General features: G+C 43.1%; 2 protein-coding genes across 2 annotated transcripts; one reads left to right on the forward strand and one right to left on the reverse strand.

The window, feature by feature from the left end:
• Positions 647 to 10,572, reverse strand: ALG2 (ALG2, alpha-1,3/1,6-mannosyltransferase). Its single transcript, XM_018052235.1, has 2 exons — positions 10,143 to 10,572; positions 647 to 7,620 (listed from the first exon to the last, which is right to left on the reverse strand). Exons 1-2 carry the CDS (start codon positions 10,488 to 10,490, stop codon positions 6,718 to 6,720), a joined length of 1,251 nt encoding a protein of 416 aa, XP_017907724.1. The 5' UTR covers positions 10,491 to 10,572; the 3' UTR covers positions 647 to 6,717.
• SEC61B (Sec61 translocon beta subunit) lies at positions 10,640 to 18,939 on the forward strand. Its single transcript, XM_018052236.1, has 4 exons — positions 10,640 to 10,945; positions 11,127 to 11,224; positions 15,515 to 15,616; positions 18,658 to 18,939. The coding sequence occupies exons 1-4, from the start codon at positions 10,943 to 10,945 to the stop codon at positions 18,743 to 18,745; spliced, it is 291 nt and encodes a 96-aa protein (XP_017907725.1). The 5' UTR covers positions 10,640 to 10,942; the 3' UTR covers positions 18,746 to 18,939.

Genomic DNA, 21,934 nt, shown 5'->3' on the forward strand with positions numbered 1-21,934 from the left:
CGCTGAAGCTGAAACTCCAATACTTTGGCCACCTGATGTGAAGAGTTGACTCATTGGAAAAGACCCTGATGCTGGGGAAGATTGAGGGCAAGAGCAGAAGGAGGCGACAGAGGATGATATGGTTAGGTAGCCTCACTGACTCAATGGAATGAGTCTGAGCAAATTCCAGGAGATAGAAAGGACAGGGAAGGTTGGCATGCTGTAGTTCATGGGGTCACAAAGAGTTGGACACAACTTAGCAACTGAACAATATAAATAACACATGCACATATATTATCACATTTATTCATTTACAAGACTTTTATTTTCTACAAATGGGACATCACACGTGCTTTTTTAAAAAAATCAACTTAATGAGGTATAACTGACGTGCAATAACATGTACTCATTTTGAGCATACAGTTGATTAATTCTGACAAATTTAGAAACCCTTATAACCACCACCATAATAAAGATATAGGACATTTCCATCATATCAGAAAGCTCCTTTGTACCCTTTCCTAGTCAATCTCTTATCCTGGGCCACAGGCAGCTTTCTGTCACTATAGATTAATTTTGCTTTTTCTTTCCTTAAGGTTTCATCTTCATGGAATCATACAATACAAACTCTTTCTGTGTCTGATTTCCACTTAGCATACTTCTGAGATTCATCCACATCACTGGGCTCATAAGCATTTCGCTCTTTTTATTGCTGAGAAATAGTCCATCCCATGAATGTACCACAATCTGTTTTATCTGTTCACCTGCTGATGGACACTTTTTCAGTTTTTGACTATTAATGAAAAAAGCTGCCATGAACATTTGAATAAGTCTTTGTTTAAATATGTTTTCACTTATTTTAGGCAAAATTTCTAGAAGTGGAACTGATGGGTTGTATGGTGTCATGTTTAACTTTGTGCACAACTTTCAACGTTGTTCTGAGTTGATTCCATTTTCTATTCCTGTCAGCAATGTGTGAGAAGTCCAGGTGCTCAACACTCTCACCAACATTTTCACTGAGTCTTCAATTTTATGGGTGTGCACTGATATCTCACTGTGGTTTTGATTTGCACTTCTTTTAGGACCACTGATGTTGAACATCTTCTCGTGCTTATTGGCCATTTGTAGAGCTTCTGTGAAATGGCCCTTCAAACCTTCCCCCATTAAAAAAATGTGGGTTATTTGTTCTCTTGCTGTGAGACTTCTTTACATATCCTGGGTGCAGGTCTTTATTACATAAAATATTTTCTTCTAGCCTGTGACTTTTTAATTTTTGTAAATCAGTGTCCTTTGAAAAGCAGTTTTTAACTTTGATGAAGTCAACTTACCAACTTTCCCTTTTATGTTTTGTGCTTTTTGTATCCTATCAAAGAAATCTTTGCCTATCCCAAAGGCTGTGGAGATTTTCTAACTTCTACAGTCGGGCTTTTATGTTTAGGCCTATGAGCCACTTCATTTCTGCATATAGTATGAGGTAAAGAAATTAACTGGCAGAAATTAACTGACCATAGGTGCAGATGTATTTTAGGACTCTATTCCATGGCACTCTCCACATCAGCTTTACATCCTGTGTGTCACTGAATCATTTCATTCAGTCCTCTTACTCTCTTCACAACCATGTTATGCGGTGGGCTTCTTAGACCTGATTATACCCATTTTATAGAGAAACCTAGACTTGAGGATTATCACCTTAGGACACCTTCTCAGTAGCTGTGGAACCCTGAAACTCCGGCTTAAGTAATACGGAAAAGTAAAGGCTGATCTGGTATCATCAACTTAGCAGTGTGTTCTAACTCTGCCTGTCAATTTCCTGGGTGAGTGGTAGGTCACAAAGGTAAATCACAACCGTGCTATGCCTGTCCCCTCGCCCCACTGCCCAAGCCCCCACCAAACCCCAATACACACAGATACACACATACATACACACAACCCCCGAGAGACATCTAGGCTGTATTTGTCTCAAAAGACATCAGTGGCTGGCCTAGTGATAGTGCTCCCTACTTAACAGTTCAGCACTTGCTTGTGGTCCTGTTTCTGGATCACCAGTGATTCACCCTTACTGTGAGCTCCACCTAATCCTCATCCTCTGGGCAAGGAGAGTGCTGGCTCCAGCAGCCACTTGGCTCAGAGTCAGCACGGTGAAATCCCTGCCTATTCCCTCTCTCAAGGGTTCCTGTTTAATCAGAGGACAGCTGTCACTAGCTGAGCCCCCCACCCCTCAGCTAGCAGGCACTAGTGTCTGGACGGTGGCACCCTCACAGGCTGTTGGGGATACAGCTGCAGGGGACTGAGGTTAGGAATGAAGGAGTAAGGAGTTCAAAGTGGCCTGAGATAAGGGGCTTCTGATAGTCGAGGTGGTGTGAGGCACTTCAGAATGAACTCAGAGGGCTTCAACGGTCCCTGCATGACTTCAGGCAGGTCCCGTGCTCTGGGGGCCTGTATTCCCACCCATGGAAAAGCACATTTGAATCACAATGAGTGATTTCTGGGGTCCTAGTCAGCTCTGAGTGGACTTGATTCTGGGACCTGGAAATGCAAAGAAAGGAGGTCACACAACAGTGATTTGGCCGAGGTGGAGGCAAAAGGGCTGATGATCAACAGGGATAGGGGATGAGCAGAAGGCAGGGCAAGGGAGTGTACAAGTGCCTCATTTTCTTTAAGGAAGAAGATAGTTAAACCGGCATACTGGGCTGGTCAGAAGGTGGCCAGGCATTTATTGATGAAGCATCCATAGTACAACTGAAAGAATTCTCGACCTGGTCCAGGGCTTCACAGCTGTAAGCCTCAGCTTTTCCACAGTGAGCATGGCTACAATAATTACCTGGAGTGATGCTGAAAAGAGCTCTGCCACAACCCAACCCCATAAATACAGTATTCTTAAGAACACAAATACTCTCTAATTAAGCATCTTAAATCTTATTTCCATGTTCTATAAAGTAATTAGCCTCCAATTAAACTTACAAAAAAAAAAAAGAGCTCTGCCAACTCTAAAGCCTTCCCAAACAGGAGTTCAGTATCATTAGTCATTAGATCCTTTCCAAACAGGAAGAACCACAATACTGCTCTCCCTTAGCTGACCGAGTGGACATCTTTTCTATGTACATGCCTCGACCCCAACCTCCAACTTGCGCACGCGCGTGTGTGTGTATAGAATCTGAGCTAACTGGTGGAGATCCATGAAGGGCAACAGGGGTCAACAGTGGCATTAATGTGAGCTGACATGGGAAAACAGCCACCTCTTTGAAAGAGAGTGCATGAGAAAGAACCTTTCGTCTCCCATCTCCAGTTCACCCAGGCTTGGAGAGCAGGGGGCGGGCATGACAGTGTTTTCTGGCATGGGTTCTTTCAAACACCCAACTCTTAAAACCCTTTGAGTGACCTCTCTGGTGGTTCAGCGGTTGAGAATCTGCCTTGCAATGCACAGGATTTGGGTTCAATTCCTGGTTGGGGAAAAAAGAGGCCACATGCTGTGGAGCAACTAAGTTCATGTTGTAACTATTGAAGCTGAAGTGCTCTGGAGTGCACAACTAGCAAGTCTGTGCCCTTGCAAGGAAGTATCCCGCATCATGAAACTAAGACCCAACACAAGCAAATAAATAAAACAATATTAAAAAATCAAAAAACCCAAAATCTTTTGAGTTACATCAGCTTGAATTTCTGCTTTGTCAAAGTAAATGACCCTGATAACTCCACTAGGACTTTGAATGACCCAGTGTTACTCAGTGAGGGCTACTGAGCAGGATTCCTCACAGGGCTGGCAATAGAGCAATGGGGTCCATGTGGGATGCCAGTACCTCTTTTAGGTTCAGAGCACTAATCTGAAGACACAGTATCCTGTCCCCCAGCTTTGCTTTGAATCAAAGAATGCTGTACTTATTCTGAATTTCACAAAGTATTAACGGTCATATGATATTTATGCTTGTCAAAGGAGAGCTGGCTGAAAAATTCTGCTATAGTACCATCCAGGATGGATCAGGTAATTGGAGTCGAATCCCGGTCTACTCACGCTTCAATTGTGCCTTTCAGCAAGTCTTTCATCTCTCTGAGCTTCCTTGTGTATAAAATGAGGGACAATCATATCCACCTTAGAAGATTGCTCTGAAAAGGGAAGATGAGTAACAAACAACGCCTTTCTAAACCTGGGGACCTGAACAGCTGTGCCTGCAGTAGGGTAGAGGACTTCTGACTGAATACACACACACCAGCTTGGGCAGGGTGGAGGTACCCTGAAGAATGCCACAGTGGTTGGACTCAGGAATCTGAAAGCCTTGAGACGCTGCTCATCTCTCCAGGCTGTGCGACACAGGCAACTGCTTAACCATACTAATCTCTAAAGGGAAGAGCACCGAAGCTTCATAGACCTGTTAGGATTAAGTGAGCTGTCTGACGTGGCCACAGTTAAGTGTTAGAATTACTAATGTTAACATCCTGGCAGTTTACTTCAGTTTCCCGTGCTTCTGTGCTCCCTAACTTCAGCTTACTTCTGGAAGCTGTGAATACTACTCCTATGGGCAAAGCTCCAACCTGAGGTCTAGGAGGCAGGACTTAATATGCCAGAGGCTGGAAGCTCAGGCTGGGCTCTACATCTTTTCCAGATCTGTGGTCTTACTGTCACCTGCTGCAGCTTAAGACAATGAAGGGAAGTTAAACTTAAGACCCACAAACTCATGTAGTCCACTTTCGGAGGATCTGCATAGAAATGGTCAAACAGGCAAAAGTTTTAGTGTTTGGAATGGGTAAGCACCAGTTATGGCTCAAAGCATGACTGAGTCTGTCTTTCCTAAACCCAGTGGACAGAGTCATCAGGTCTTTCTGGAAAGGCTGCTGTTCCCTGAGAAACACACGCACCAAATCACAAAAGATGGAATGATCCATTTTACCGGGTGGCAAGTGTTCACAACACCGAAGAGAACTCAACTGAACTTCTCATTCCATGAGACTCAATAAACCTGACACTCTCATTTTAGAGAACTTCTTGTTGGTACAGTGATAAAATACTTCTGGCATATAGACAGACATGACAAATCACAACCTGAAACTCCAGCCTCTAAAGAACCTCAGAGAACAATACAGCAGTGCAGCAGGCACCCATGTGGAACTTCTGTAGTCATTTCTGATAGCCCCAAACTGCAAAACTAGCTAGCATCTACACAGCCCATTCTCTGTGCCAACTACTACTTTACTTTACATATATATGATAACTCATCACAACCCTATGAGCAAAGTACAAGAGTACAGTTACTCCACTTCACAGATGAAGAAGCTGAGCCAGAGATCAAGCAATTTGCCTAAAGTCATATCAGTTAATTAGGCTCTCAGGTCTTTGCTCTTAGAGTTGATTAATGTGGAGCCTTTGGCCAGTGATCTTTATTATTTTTTAAAAATGAATTTTGCTTTAAAGATACACTGGAAACTGCTCTATGTTTATTTGTACTCAGGTGGTGGTGGTGGTATCTGGCTCTTGCAACCTCATGAACTGTAGCCCACCGGCTCCTCTGTCCATGGGATTTTCCAGGGGAACCTCCCGCCCCAAAGATCAAACCTGCATCACCTGCACCGGCAGACGGATTCTTTACCGAGCCATCAGGGAAGCCCCGTGTGCACTTAGACCAACAGGTAAATAACTAACTTTAAGACTGGTAAGTGCTATGAGAGGGTCAGAACATGTGGAAGGGGAAGGCTGCTTCCAGTTCGGGAGTTGGGTAGAGGGTCAAGGAAAGCTTCCCAGCAGTGGCATCTGAGTTAGGCCTTGAAGGATAAAAAACACTAGTGTCTTACATTTAGTAGGTGCTTACTTAATAAAACACAAATATTAATGAAGTTGACGACTCAGATGACACCAGGAAACAAAAGTCTGTTAGTTGCTCAGTCATGCCCAACTCTTTGTGACCCCATGGATTGCAGCCCCCCCAGGATCCTCAGTCCATGGGATTTTCCAGGCAAGGATACTGCAGTGGTTTGCCATTTCCTTCTCCAGGGGATCTTCCCGACACAGGGATCAAACCCAGGTCTCCTGCACTGCCCTAAACAAAATGCACCACATGTGTGACAACAGCCATTCGTTCCAACATCCAGTTACCCTAGTTTCTGACTTCAGGCTTGGCTGTCTACATTCCTAATACCACACAACAGATCACGGAGGCTGAAATCTAGTATTTTCTCTCTTCCTTCGATAAATATCTTTTATTATCATATCTGTGTGCGAAACACAATAAACCATCTTCTTAAAAAACAAAAAACACACAGCATTCTTGCTATGGGTCCAGGCAAAGGTATGACTAACAAAAATTTCCTCACAGAGGTCACTGAACACTGAGGTGGACTGATTCTAGGAACTATAGTAATTGTCTTCTCGTGAAGCCAAATTAATCAACTTTGATGATACATTTAAAGTATTAAAACCAAATAAGGCACAATATGACTCAAAGTTTATAAGTAGAATAACAGTAATCTAGAGAACATATAATTAAAATATTCTGAACATGGAACTGTACCACGTTTATATCTTAATCACCATTAGTAATACTCAGAATTATTATAGCATAAAAAATATTGTGCTTCTGAAAAAGTAGTCTGGGAGGTATAGGGTAGAGGAAAGTGACTCAGATTCAAGTATATTTAAAAATTTTTTCTTCTGTACTAGATACTAGGGTTTTTTCCTTTGGTTTCAAAGCTTGGTGTATAATCTACAAATGTGATATTAATGAATACAGCATAAAAACTTAAAAAAAAATACGATTATACCAGCAGTTTGGTGACATATTGGTAAAGCTGTTCAGTAAATGCTTCAGGGGAAAACTTCTCTTTCACCCGGTTTCTTCCAGCCAGTCCCATTGTGGCTTTTAAGGAAGGTTCCTGGATGAACTTTTCTATTGCTTCTGAGAAGTGTTCTGGGTCAGGGTCACACAGAAACCCTGTGACACTGTGGACGATGGACTCCAAGGGCCCACCTGAATTAACAGCAATGACGGGGCACTGCATGTACATGGCCTCCAAGGGAACGATGCCAAAGTGCTCATTGCTTGGTGTGTAAAGTACACACGTGCAGCCTCGGAGGAGTGAGATTTTTTGTTTGTCTGAGCAAGACCGAAGGAAGGTCACATACTGACCAAGGTCAGACTGCTGGACCATTTTCTTCAGTTCCTGGTAGTGCTGTACGTTCTCCAGGACTCTCTCATCATAACCACCTGCAATGATGAGATGAACTTTGTCCCAATCTTGGGATGTCAATCTTCCACGCAGCTTTACAAGGGCTTCTAGTGCCAAAGTCAGATTTTTCTTCCTCTCATACCTGTTGATGGAGAGGAATATGAATTTTTTCCCCTGGGGGACTATGTCATCAAGCTTTTCAGGAATAGCAGAATCAAAGCTGACGATATTCAGAGATGGGTAGAGGACAGCAGGGTCTATGTGAGACAGGGACTTGAACGTTTCCTTGAAAACGGCAGCTGTGAACCGGCTGTTGACCAAGATGCAGTCTGCCATGCCCGTGGTATATTCCTCTACCCAGTCGATTGGGGCCCTGTACAGGCGTTTAATAAAAGAATCTCTCCTGGTGAGAAGCAGATCTGGGAAGTGACAGTAAAACAGGATTTTCTTACGCCGTCTGGCCAGCTTGAACACGGGGAGACAGGCAGACACCTAGCCAAAGCAAGAATCAGGGGATGAAGTGACTGGTCAACTGAACTTCAGCCAAATTAATCGAACAGGCACCTGCCCTGCCTCTTTGTTTGTGAGCCCCTTGTGGGCAATGTCTGATTTTCCTTTGTGTTCCCCCAGACTCTCACCTAGTACAACGCCTGGCATATAGAAGGCTGGGAGACATTTTCTGGACACATGCTAAATATTTAAAGTTGCAAGTCCAGTGGTTTCCTCTAGAACAGCACTGTCCAAGGGAAAGAAAAAAATCTAGTAACTATGCAACAACTTTTTAAAGGTTAATTTTAATGTATTCTAAAGTATTACCACTTCAAACATAATAGTTAAGAAGTTAATAAAATCTTCTCATCTCTTTTTTTCACATTAAATCTTTAAAATCAGATGTGTATTTTACTCTTACAGTACATCTCAGTTCAGGCTGGCCACATTTCAAGTGTTTAAAAGTCACCCACGGTTAGTGGCTACCACACTGGAGTCACTCCAGAATCTACCTCCTCCTAAGGAACTGAATGAATGATCTATAGTAGTTTAATGTAGTTTAGAGTGGAATCAAGATTGCCAGGGCTTGAATTTCAGCTCTACTAGCTAGATGTGTGACTAATTTAACTCTCTGTGGGCCTTGTTCTGTAAGGTGGTGACAATTATAGTTTAAAAAATATATATATATAGTTTTGGTCATTATTAAGTGCACTGGTGTTATGTAAAACCTGTAAGAATGTAGCACACACTATGTGCTCAGTATTTATTGAAATGTTAACCATAATCGTCACTAGAGACTTTCCTTCCTGTTGAGTAATCTTTACAAATCACTTAATCTCTAGCTCACTTAACACCTGAAAAAGGTGAGCTTTATGGGTATTGAGAGATTTATTCAAAGCTAGTTAGAAAGTAGCAGACATGGAACTAGAATCCAGGCTCGGCCAAGCTCGTTTGTCCACTACAGTCTCAGCTGCCTGATGCTTACTGACTAGTTTTATACGTGTGGATTGCTTGGTAAATGCCCATGTTTCTCCAAAATAAGTAACCTGCACACAAGCAAGGATGACAAAAGTAACTCGGAAGTTAACAATTAAATACAGATACAAACGTGATGCCATTTCTACCTATCAGTTTGGCAAAGATTAAAACAGTTTACAATAGCCAATGTGCACAGAGTAAGAGGCTCTATTGCTGTGGGAGACTAGAAGGACACAGCCTCTTTGGAAGGCAAATTTGGCAAGTTCTACTGTCATTTAAGACACACAACTTTTGGACCTACCAGTTTTATTTCCATGAATTTCAAAGACAGTGCTTGCAGAAATACAAAAAAAATGAAGATATAAGGATGTTTATTACAACACTGAACTGGGACTTCTCGGTGGTCCAGTGGTCAAGACTGCTCTTTCAATGCAGGGGGTGTGGGTTCCATCCCTGGTCAGGGAACTAGATCCCACATGTTATGCAGTGTGGCCAAAAAAACAAAAACAAAAAAAAACTCAAAACCGATTTATTCACACAAAAAACCTGGTCACACTGCTACTGTCCTTTAGCAGAAAAATGTATAAAGTATGACAAGGTCAAACAAAAGCAAATTTTCCAGTCGTTGTGAAGAATGAAGTCAATCTGTAATATTGATATATAAGGAAGTCCTAAGCAAAACTTTTTGGTGAAAAAGAGCAAGTTGACCAATAGTAGGTGTGTCATAATCCTAATTATAAATAAAAAGATGCATCTATAAACAGACATCATAGGCTAGTACAGCCACAAAGAATTTCTGAATGCATACAGAAACTGTTAACAGTGTCTCTCTTTAGGGAGCGGAACCAGGATGGGGTTTTTATATTTAGTCTTTCACAGTATTTGAATTTTTAGTCCTGAGTAAATGTTACTTTTTAAAATAAAAAAAAATTTTTTTGGGGGGGTGAGGGGGGGAAAGAGACATAAAATGGATCTAGAATAGCTAGAGTCCAGATCCAGGTAAAGGGCTTGGACTTCTCCAAAGGCTAATGGGGAGCCATGTTAACGTTTTAACAGGGACATGACATGAGCTTCGGGTGTTTATAAACACATTACACTACTGAGGAACAGAGTGCTTGACAGCGAAAGTTATAATGGGACACGTGTAGCCTGGAAGTAGTGTCAACAGGAATAATGCCAATAGGAAAGACACAAGTTACTGAGAAGTAAAACTTGACTGAAGGCTGGCTTCTAATGTTTGCGTTTCTTAGAGCGAGCACCAAGGCCCATATGCTTCAGAATCACCCGATGATCCAGTGAAAATGCAGATTTCGGGGGCACACCTCAGCAGCCCAGGATGAAAACTCCTGAGGGTGGGGCCAAGTTATAGCATGTCATACTAAAGTTCGAACTCCGTGGTGTCACTCCCACTCTAACCTCTCCAGATCAGTTCCCACCTTTCCGAACCACAGACCCAAAGAGGTCAGCAGAGGTCTGGCGGGGGGGGGGGGGGCACCTCTCAGGAGTGAGTCAACGGGAACCGCGAGGGTCGGGCGGGGCCGCCTCACCTGGTCGCACACGACCACGTCGAACTCCTCATCGCCAAGGAACAGCACGTAGAGAGCCAAGAAGATCATGCGCACGTAGGCGCAGACAGCGGCGCCACGGCCGCCCCAGCCCAGGCTGCGAGGCAGCCAGTCCCCGGCGCAGTGCACCGACAGCTCACGGCTCTCCGCGAAGCAGTGGCCCGGGTCGTAGTGCGCCGTCCAGATCTTCACGCTACATCCGCGCGCCTGCAGCGCCAGCGCTGCGTCGAGCACCAGTCGCTCGGCGCCGCCCACGCCCAGGTCTGGGTGTAGGAACAGCACGGTTGGCTTAGGACCCGAGTCCACATCTTCGCCCGGCTTCTCCGCCATGGCCAAGGAGCCACGCCTGCGCGGAACGCCCGCGCCACCAGCCCTCTTAAGGGCTTCCGCGCAGGTTCCTTAGTCCGGCTTCCCAGCTGGCCCTAGCGGCGCGTGCGTCGGTTAGGCCACATCAGCGCGAATCTGTGGGTGTCTAGTAACTGCCGGAGGAAATTGCTCGTCTGACCATGGCTAGATCTTCCCATTGGTAGAGACTTGATTCTAGGAAGGACGTTGTGGCCCAAGGGAAAAATACAGGAGGCCTGTAATTCCCATACAGCTGCTCATCAAATCTCTCAGAGCAGAATTGCTACAGGCATATCGTGGGACAGCCCAGGCGTCCCGGAGTCAGCGAGGGCCCTGTCAGCAAGTCTGGGGCGGGACCTGTGTTATTTCTCTGGCTGCGAGGCTCTACCGCTCCTCTGCAGTTCACTTCAGCTCCCTGCCACCGTCCTGTCTTCAGCATGGTATGTGGCCCCAGTCTCCCTCCTTGTCCCGCTTTCTCCTAGGCGCCCCGATTCCTGCCTCCCTCAGCTTCCTTGCCTTCCCCAGCGTCCCAGTGCGTGTCCCGGTCTCGGCCGTCTGGGCCAGGAAACTGGGGGCTGACCGGCGGCGCTCACCAGTCTCTGTCCTTGTCTTCCTCTGCAGCCTGGCCCGGCCCCCAGTGGCACTAACGTGGGCTCCTCAGGGCGCTCTCCCAGCAAAGCAGTGGCGGCCCGGGCGGCGGGATCCACCGTCCGGCAGAGGTAAGGATTTTTACGAACTTTTCGGCCGTGGGCTCCTAGGGATGGGGCCCAAGAATTCGTTGGTCTTGAGGAGGAGACCCCGGAATGTGAAGATCCATAGGGGCAAAACTTCTTGTGGTGTGGCCATACGGGTAAAGAGTTTTGGGTCTTTTATGTCTCGAGAGGGAGGCAACATTTTCTTTGCTCAGTTTTGAGTATCACTCTTGGAAAAGGAAAGTTAAACTGGAGTAAGGTCACAGCATTGAGAAAAGTGACGTCCTTAAACTGGTATCTTTAGACCTGAGCCTGGCACATTTCTATCTGGAAGTCCCATACACACTCAGTCTAACATGACTCGTTCAATGCGCAGTTCAGCCCACAGGCTCCCCTGTCCCTGGGATTCTCCAGGCAAGAACACTGGAGTGGGTTGCCATTTCCTTCTCCAGTGCATGAAAGTGAAAAGTGAAAGTGAAGTCGCTCAGTCGTGTCCAAATGTTCACGACCCCATGGACTGCAGCCTACCAGGCTCCCCCGTCTATGGGATTTCCCAGGCAAGAGTACTGGAGTGGGGTGCCATCGCCTTCTCCGTTCACCTCAGCTCCCGCCCCTAATTATGTCTCCTTACGTCCTTATGGTACTGTTTAAACTCGTTCGCCCAAAGCCAGAACTTCAGCAGCATCTTGGATTTTTCTTAATGCTCAGTCTTTATTCAGTACGTTTATATTGCACACTAAAACCTTCTCATCAGTTTAGCCCTCAGTTTCTCTCATCTAGAGAAATTTTGTACCTAACTCGTCTCCTCTCCAGGTAATTTGCACTCTAATGTGTCCTCTTCTCTGATTCTGTCACACTGTTGGTTAGCTTCGGTGTTAGTTTCTTGTTGCTTAAACACTGGAGGGGATGGGAAGAGGGTTACCACGACTCTTCGTGGTGGTGTTTTTTTTTTTTTTTCCCCTCCAGTTTAACTGATTCTCTTCTCTCTCTCTTTATGATCTAGCAACAGTGAGTTTATTACTGTTTTCTGAACTCACTAGACATCCATTCCCCCCACCCCCACCCTCTCCAGTTCCTGTATATCTTGAAGACTAGGCTCAGAGGTTATTTCCACTAGAGGCCTTCCTAACTCCAAAGGCAACAGTAGCTGCTAGTCTTCTCTTTTACACCCAAGCATTTTGTTCATGCCCTTCTGATAGCATTTGTGTTTCCATATTTACCTCCTTCATTAGCCTTTGACAGAAACTGCCTGTTATCTCCGTCTTACCATAAAACAATAGATGGTGAGTGAAGGAAGAACTCAAACCACCCTGTAGTCTTGAGATTTTTTTCCCCCCCTGTGGAAGGGGGGTTGTTATCTAGAGAGGAAAAGAACTTGAACAGATACATGAAAACTGTCCTCAAGGATGTGACGAGGTGACGAGGGATGAGACTTTTCTTATTGGCTACAGTAAGTAAATCTAAAACTGATGATATGAACTCACCTGAGACAGATTTCATCTTAGAGCAAAAACAAAAAACAAAATACTTTAGTGGAACTGTCAGCAATGCTAAGATAATCCTGACTCATGCCCTGTCATCAAGATGTTCAAGGCAAGGTGGGGATGGACCAGCTGGAAAGCTGTCGTGTAGGTTATTTGGTCTTGGAGTGCTGTCTTGTTTCTACCCTGGGTTTCAGAGATTCTTTGTACTGGAATGGAAAACATGTACAGTAGGTACAGTTCCTTGGGGAATGGGTCTAGTTAATGAGAATTAGTAGTAGTGTGGCAGGAAGTTGGGTCATCTGAGAACTTTTATAGGAAAAAAAAGAGAAATCATGTACTTATTAAAATATAACACAATTATTTACTTAATAAAAATGAAATAATTGCTGCACAAGTGAAATGGAGAAACAAATATCTGAGGACATATGTAGCTTATCAAGTTGTGGGTGTTGGTGTCATCTTTTAGAATTCAGTGTGGCTGGGGCCAGTTAACTAGATAGACCATGGTTGTATTGAGAGACCCTACAGAGTTCCCTTCTAGAATGTTAAGTGTTACTTCATGAGTGTAATACAATAGATATTGGCTGTCTATGAATATATTCCCTTTTTGTGGGTTTGTAAGAAAAAGTTGAAGCTAATAGTTAATAGTGCTATGCATTATATAGCTCCCGTAGTTGCATTTTGTCTCTATGTTCAATGAGGTAATAGAGGTAGGACCTTGGAGAAGAAACTCTGGGAATTAAGGCCAGGCTAGGGTTAGAGTCCTTGCTCTGTTGTTAACCATATAAAAGGAAGTTGCTGGGATGAGAAGGAATAATAGTGCATTATAAACTGTAAAGCTATAAAAGCTACAGTGTTCAGGATTAATGGGAGTCAGGGATAGTAAGATGATGGACTAGCCAGGGGTATTAAGGAAGTGATCAAATGGATACTTGAGGGTGCATGCCAGGCTCTGTTCCTGTCACGAGGCTGTATTTGTGGAGAAACTAGATAGGGTTTGACCTCTGAACCTTACTTATATTCCCATGTAGGAGACCACAGCCGAGGCAGATAGATAATTTCAGGCAGTAAGGCCAAGAAGAAAAGTTGGGTGTAGAATAGAGAGTGGGTAGGGATAGGGTGTTCAGAGTAGGTGACATGTGACTTGAAACCTGAAAGAGACAAGGGAGCGAATCATGCCATGGAACATCCAGAAGTCAGAACAAAGTATGTTAAACGCTGGTTATGAAAACCATTGTGTTCTGGTATAGAAGAGGCAGTTACACAGTGTCCGGAAAGAAAGCGTAAAATAGACCCCAAAGAAATTTAGTTTAAAGTGTCCTGTGTGCCAGCAGATGTAATAACTCTTCAGAGAGGCTAGACTGATTCCGTGAGGGGGTGGGGGGCTCCTTGAGATGCTGAAGACAGGAGCTGGAGTAGGGTGGGAGTAGGAGCAGGAGAAAGCGCTCGGGTCCCAGTCTCGGCTCAGCGAAGACTTGTCAGGTCCACGCTGGGTGTATCATCTTGTTGAGATTTCATGTACTTAGGCCACCGAGTAGATGATGTGTATCTGTATGTGAAAGATCTTCTGGGTATGAATTAGTCTGTAAATCCTGTGTAATTATATTTACAATCAGTTTTCCCATAAAAACAGTCATACAAATGGAGTTAGAAGTTCCCAGCTGACCACATGGCTCATAATTAACATGTCTGAAATATCTTCTTTTGGGTACAGTCCACCTAAATCATTGTTTGACGCTGTTTTTAGACTTGTAACATGAACGCAGCTTTTTGCCAGAGCCCACACTGGAACCATGACTCCATTCTTCATTCAGCGCAGCAGGGCAGGCTCCCAGTGCTTCTTGCATTCAGTGTGGGATTAGGTCCACGGTAGGGTGAGGTGGGAGCAGGATCAGAGTTTGGAGGACAGTGAGAAGAGATGGTGGGGACAGGGTGTTCACTTTTGGTCTTTCCCTCTATGCCCGTCTCCTCAAAAATCCAGAACCAGCAGCCCACAGATAACTGGAACAGGATTTTGAGGATTTGGTTAATGGTGGGGGGGCAGTGATGAAACGGGGCTTTCCATCTCTCCTCTTCCTGTCCCCTTCCCTAGAATTTATAAATTGGTGATAAATGGGCTGAAGACGGTTCTTATGACCTCTCTCACACTTGCTACTTCTTTTCAAGTGGTCCCACTCTCACTCTTGAGTGGAGATGAGAAGTGGAACTGGAGGAGTGCTGTATGAGGGGATAGCTGCTGGGGAGGGTTTCCAGTGACCCAGGAGGGGATGGGAGGGAGTCCCTGGTTCCTTCCAGGTCAGTGGCATTAGTGCTGTTCACTGCTTCTGTGTGCTAAGGCTGCCTTCCCCACACAGTTCACTTCACAAGCCTCGATCCCCCTTGTGAGGGTCGAGTTTCTGGTTGGGTGTTTCCTGCATTTTTCACATCCTACCTCTGTCTGAGATATATGGTCAGTCTATCAAAATAATGAAAACAGACTACAAAATAATTTTTCAACAAATGTGTACTCTGTTTTGAGACCTGGATTACAACTTACTTTTTTTTTTTTTTTTTGGTCTCTTTTGTAGAAAATACAGTGATATGAAAAGATCTTAAAGTAGTCATTTTAAAATCTTAATTGTTTTCTGGGTTATTATATGCATCAGCCTATGGCAGGCACTCAATTATTAGTGGTTATCATGATTAGTGGAGTAAAAGCAAAACTTTGGAAGGTATTAGCAAAGAAAAAGTTAATTTTTTGGTTCTTTAAAAATATAATGGTAGCATATGTCATAATGCTCTGATAAGAGTTTCCGAGAAACGGCCATTCGTAACATACTTTTTTCTCTCACAGGAAGAATGCCAGCTGTGGAACAAGGAGCGCAGGACGTACGACCTCAGCGGGCACTGGGGGGATGTGGCGATTCTACACAGAGGACTCACCAGGGCTCAAAGTGTAAGTCTTGGGAGCAGAATCACAGAGCCTTTTGGCAGCACCGTGTCTCTGCCACCAGTGGTGTTTGCTTTGATGAGACTGATAATACACAGCAGCTTTCTTTGTGCCAGGTGGGCTGGGTTTGGTTTGTTCATGTACCAGCCAGTTACTTTAGGGCTCAGAATGACATCCGTTCATGAATTGAGTGAAAGCAGGGGGACACCTTCATGTAGCTCTGTCAAAATAAATGATGGGAACAGAGAGAACTGGAGGGAAAATGGCTTAATTAGATGAAATTGCTCTTCATTTGCTCTTCTTGTCCCACACTGAGAAATAGGACTAACCATTTGAATAGGAGCTGGGTGATTTTTCAAAGCTCTCCTGGAGGCATAAGCTGATATTATTACATCCTAATGGGAGTTTCTGCATTAGGTTGTGCTGAAAAGTTCTTAGGCCTTCTTGCCTTTGGTGGGTGGTGATTGAACCCCTATCACTTTCCAAGTTCTTATCCCGGGGATTGCTCCCCATGCCTGACTCACTTCACTTTCTGGTACCTTGTGGCAGACCTAATCCCACAGGTGTCTGACCAGGTAGACTCCAGGACACCACTGCCTCTCTCTCTCTCAGTGTTAGTCATGTCTCAGAGTTAGTAGTCTCAGGGTTAGTCATGTCTGACTCTTTGTGACCCTGTGGACTGTAGCTTGCTAGGCTCCTCTGTCCATGGAATTCTCCAGGTAAGAATACTGGAGTGGGTTGCCATTCCCTTCACCTGGGGATCTTCCTGACCCAGGAATCAAACCTGGTTCTCGCACATTGTGGGCAGATTCTTTACCATCTCAGTCACCAGAGAAGCCTATGGATACCACTTACAGCTATTTCTTGACTAAATTCAGTGGATGAAGAATTGGAATAATACCAGCAACTCTCATTTGTATAGCACCTCAGGTTCAGGGAGGCAAAGCTACTTGTCAAAGACAAACAGCCAGCCAGAGATGGACCCAGCTTTTCTGACTGTTAAATTCCATGCCATCTGTTTGGCAGCACAGAAGACAAAAATCAGCTTTATTTGGGTTAGTTTATTTAACTGGACTAGTAGCTTGACCTGAATCACAAATTTGATTTAGGAAGATTTTTTTAGAATTCTTGAGATTTGGTTTTATTTATCGATTTTTTTTTTTTTTTTTTTTCTGTTAAAATGAAGACTTGTAAGGTGAAAATGTATTTTAAGGAAGTAATTCTTGAGGTTGGGGATATGTGAGTTGGCACCAATCTGACAACCTTCTGGTCCTTGCTAGAGGTAATTTTTCTGAGCATTTGAGAGGAAGTTTGAAACCCGTTGCTCTTAGGGTATCCTGGGAACAACAGTTTAACCCTTCTCGAGGTGGTAAAACAACTGTCCTCACATGGGTGAGTCTGACTCATGCTTGCTTTGGGCTCTTGTGCAGTGGGGCTTGCTGCTGCTGTGAGTCCTCCCAGGAAGCGACAGAGGCCATTCCTTTGAAGTGTCATAAACCACAGTATTGTCATACCACAGAGAGAGGTTTGTGGTGAAAGGACACAGATCCACATCTTGGAGCTTGTTAGCTCTTCCTGGGAGTTAGAAATTTTTTCAGGTTGATAATGATAGCATTTCCAGGGAGCTTACTAGCAGCCTGACTGGTGTGTGAATATATTTAATACCTCAGCAACCCTATGAGAGAGGTGCTGTGATTATCCCCACTTTACAGATGAGGAAACTGAGGCTTGGAGAAGGTGAATCACAGGGCCACAGTCACAGCTTGTGAGGGCCAGAGCTGGTTTCCACACTCTAGGGGCTGGACTGTGAGCAGTGCTCTCCCAGCTTCATGCTCTCTGGCTGATGTTATGGAACGGGGCTTCATAGTGAGGGAGTGTGATCCAGTGCACGGTGACGATGATGTCTTCCTGGGGACTTTGAAATTTGCTTACTCTCATAATTGTACAAATTCTGGAAGAACAACATGGTGTACCAAGGACTTGGATCCCTGTGTATTGATTATTATCCACTAGTGGATTGACTGTTAACCTGCTGCTCCGCTGGGTTATTCTACTGCCTTAATTATAAAGATTCCTGGGGTCTTTGTCCACCCCCAGGTATATCTGGGAGGTGAAGTGACCTCTTGAATTCTCCAAAACTGGTGTTGGCAAGAAGAGTCAGAAAGGCGAGGCCCATAACCTTTGACTGAGGTGAACATTCACAGGTTGTGTAAAATCAGCGAGTTCTATCTTTAAGAAACCCATGTACTAATTCTTAACCTGGAAAACATTTGATTTAGAGAAGGGCTGATGAGTAAAATCTGTTGATACTTCCTTTCTTTATGGTAAACTAATAGAAGTCAAACTTTTTATGTTGCCTAGAATGTTTGGTTCCTTAAATATGGGAACCTTAAAGCAGTAAAATGAGCAGTGTATCAGAAAAGCTGAGTTCAGATCCCTCCTGTCCATTCTGGCTCTGCTTTCTGAGGCAAGTAATAATCTCTCTGAGCCTCACTTTTTCTTCCTTATGAAATGAGATGAATATTTGTTTCGCCTGTGTCTTGAGTTTGTTGATCATATGGTATCATATATTTAAAATATACCTCATAACTTATAATGTGATATAATGTGATCTTTGTATGCCTATTTTATTATAGTTAGACAATGAAGGTTGTCTTTATTAATTTGAAATAATAGTTTGATAATTGGCTTATTTGCACTTAAAGAGTTTGGGGAAATTTTTAAATTACTTTTTATTATGGAAAATATCAAATGCACGAAATCAGAGAGACTAGTATCTCTAAGACAGATCCTTTTATCTGTATATATTTTAGTATGTTTTATTAAAATATACGGATCCCTCCTTTCTAAATAACCACAATGCTTTCACCACACCCTCAAAATATCCACAGTAATAATTTTTGGAATATTCTTAAACGATCTAAATTATATTCTTCGATGGATCTTGGGTGCCTTCCCCTCCCTTTTCCTCTAGGCAGTCTTTAATATTACAGATATTATAATGTATTACTACTGAAACTAAGCATGCCTTCTTTTCTTATTTCCAGGGGCCCTGTTCCAGTATTGGTGATGAGTCTTCTGTTCATCGCTTCTGTATTTATGTTGCACATTTGGGGCAAGTACACTCGTTCATAGATTCGGCTACATCCATCTGTCTGTCATCTGAAGAAGAAAGGAAAAAATCCCAACATATTTTGGACCAAAAACATAGTGATTTTCTGTTCATGAGGAAGAAATTTTCTGAAAGCTTACTGTTTTATAGGGAACTTAATGAGAATTAGAATCCATTTTTTTTCTATGGCTAATAAACTTTTTAATTCATTTATACCAAGTCTCATTGTTGATGCCTGACTGCTAGGGCACTTAGTCACTCTTTAGATTTACAAGTAAATATGTAGAAATCGTTTTGTGTAGATTTTTTTTTTGGTTGGATTGACAGTTTCTTACATGACCATGTAGTCATTCAAATCCAAGATGCTGTAATTGGCCTTGGCTTGTTTTCTTCTAGGTATTTCCGTCCTGATGATTGTCATTTTGAGTGTTCTGTGGTTTTCAAGGAGTGTGCCTATGACTCCATCAGGCAGATCTGTGTTCAGAGGCAGCTGGTACCCAACGGAATCGTCATAGAAATCATCCAGAAATCTTGGATGAAATGTTTGCTCATTCTGTTCTTTGTCTCTAAAGCCACAGATAATATTTCTGCCTTTTCTTTCTTTCAGCTCTTAATCCTGTGAGTCTAGATGAGGGGTTTCAATCTATTTTATCACTTGTCGATAAACCCCTTTTGAAGTAATTCGTTTGATAAATTAGATTTCTTATGGAAAATTTTGTTTCATTTTTAAAATTAAAGACCTTAATAATCAGTGTGAGATACCAGAATTTCTTAACTGAGTTGTTATAATTCTAACCAAAAATAAAAATTGTTGAAGTGTTACTTAGCTTATATTGCCTTCTGGCTGTGAGCATTCAGTTTCTGATAGACCCTAGGAAATACCAAGAGTATCTCAAAGGTGTGCACTCTGAGTCTAGGACTCTAAGCCAGAATTTCTAAACATTACGAGATCCATGTAAAACACCCTAGTTGTCTAGCAGAATCACAAAATGATGAAGAGGTGTATTAGTTTTAAAAAACTGGTAATTTGGAAAACATCTTTCTCTAAGCCTATTAAAATTTTTTTTAGAAGAGGTAAGCAGTTTCATAGGTGTTTTTCTTAAATCCTGGCTGAAAGTAATTTCAGGTCCAAAGTGCCAAATTTAAGTGGTGAAAGTGTATATCTTTAAAAATGACTTCCTCAGGCAATACATGCGTGAGTGTAAATTCCCAGGTGGCTCAGTGGTAAAGAATCCACCTGCTAATGCAGAAGACACAGGAGACAATGGGTTTGATCCCTGGGTTGGGAAGATCCCTGGAGAAGGAAATGGGAACCCACTCCAACATTCTTGCCTGGGAAATCCTGTGGACAGAGGAGCCTGACGGGCCCTCCTAGCCCATGGGGTTGCAAAGAGTCAGACACGACTGAGTATGTACACATGCATACGCTTGTAAATCCTAACAAATGGCAAATTGGGAAAAAATTATGAAAAACTGATTGCTTCTGATCTTGGGAATTGATTATTGCACAAAATAAGCATCTTCATTTTGAAAGTAAGGAACAAGTCTCAATTTCATTCGGAAGAAATTAAAGATGATAGTATCTATAGTGGAATTTTTCTGATATTCGTGTTGACAGTACCATTAACAGTTAAAAGTCACACATTTAATTTGGAAAAGAAATCTGTTCCTCTTGTCTGGAGGATCTTATCTGGGGGAGATGCTAAAGCCACTTGAGGGAGCTATTTGGTTGTGAGGGGTGCATTCTCTGCACAATGCTGCTGTTAGCCTCCTCTGCTGAGCAGTGGTCTCTAGTGGACTGATTGCGGAAAGTCAGACTTTTCTGAACCAGTGATTTATTAGAAAATGCTAGTTTTCAGTGGCAGAGCAAAATGCTTCATTCAGCAGAAGGAACAGTGGGGGTTGGGCATAAAAATGTACAACATCTATTATGTAGCTGTTTTTGGCTCTCATGATACAATGCTAATACCATAGCTGAGAGTGTTCAAGCTGTTCCTTTTTCTTTTTTTCCAATTTAAAAAATTGTGGCAAAATACACATAACATAAAATGTACTACATTGGCAGTTCTTAAGTGTGCGAGTCAGTGGTACTGAATACATTCATATTTTTGTGTGACCATCACCACTATCCATCTCCAGAACTCTTCCATCTTGCAAAACTGAAACTCGAAACCCACTATATAATAACTGTGCTCTGCCCCACCCCCTTCCCCCAGTCCCTGGCAACCACCATTCTACTTTCTGTCTCTATGAATTTGACTTTCTAAGTACCTCATATGAGTGGAATCATACAATATTTTGTCCTTTTGTGAATGACTCATTCTACTTAGCATCATGTCCTCAAGATTCATCTGTTTTAGCATATGTCAGAATTTCCTTCCTTTTTAAGGCTGAATAATATTCCATTGTGTGTACATATCGCATTTTATGTTCCTTTCTTTTTAAATAGGGATTCTTAGACTTGGGAGCCATTTATAGTAATTTCAAAAACCTAACAAATCAGATGTTTACCTGCATTGAGGCTACCTTGGATCCCCAAACCCTTAAGCTTTCTTGACTATGGGATAGAATTCTAGCCATTACTGAATAGACACACCCAGTACATGCTGAACAGAAGCTCTAAGTGTTTAAAAGTGGGAAGGTGAATTACATGATAACTGCAATTTGAGCTGAGCATTTTAAGTCACTGGGGAACAACCTGTTAGGGAAAGGGCCCAGGAGTCCCTAAGGCTAGTGAAGGAAGGAGAGACAGATTTCTGAGCCCAACAGTGCCTTGAATGCCTTCCAGTAAAACAGTAGATGAGAAGAAATCTATTCCTGGGAGAGGCGAAACTTGTTACATGGTTTCTGTTTTCACACCTGTCTTAGTCTAGACACCACTTTTTTTTTCCTCCAGGTAATATCCTCAAAGGAAGAAAGGGAAAAAAAATTCTGAAATGCAAATGTTGGCATCAAGTTAAAATGACTGAAAATGTCTACAAAGCTATTTCAACAGGAAATACTGTACAGTGTATGGAGTTCCTGGGCACACGTTGCCATGCTCTTGAGTCTCTAAAGCTTCTCCCTTGGGAACTCCAGAGCTGCGCTGCCCTGTCCCTCAAATGCTGCAGCAGGAGGGTTCCAGTCAGGACTAAGCTTGTTCCACTCTCTGGGAGTACTACTAGGACTTCTAAATTTACTGTATTTACTACCCCATCTTCCAGGCTTGGAAG

The sequence above is a fragment of the Capra hircus genome, chromosome 8 (assembly GCF_001704415.2).
Source record: "Capra hircus breed San Clemente chromosome 8, ASM170441v1, whole genome shotgun sequence".
NCBI lineage: Eukaryota > Metazoa > Chordata > Mammalia > Artiodactyla > Bovidae > Capra > Capra hircus.

What these genes read in the sequence shown, in the direction of transcription:
- ALG2 (XM_018052235.1), bottom strand. Translation starts at nt 10,490, where the DNA reads ATGGCGGAGAAGCCGGGCGAAGATGTGGACTCGGGTCCTAAGCCAACC. An exon ending in ACGTGGTCGTGTGCGACCAG is followed by an intron (nt 7,621 to 10,142) that starts GTGAGGCGGCCC and finishes TGCTTTGGCTAG; the next exon opens with GTGTCTGCCTGTCTCCCCGT.
- SEC61B (XM_018052236.1), top strand. An exon ending in GGATCCACCGTCCGGCAGAG is followed by an intron (nt 11,225 to 15,514) that starts GTAAGGATTTTT and finishes TTTCTCTCACAG; the next exon opens with GAAGAATGCCAGCTGTGGAA. An exon ending in GACTCACCAGGGCTCAAAGT is followed by an intron (nt 15,617 to 18,657) that starts GTAAGTCTTGGG and finishes TCTTATTTCCAG; the next exon opens with GGGCCCTGTTCCAGTATTGG.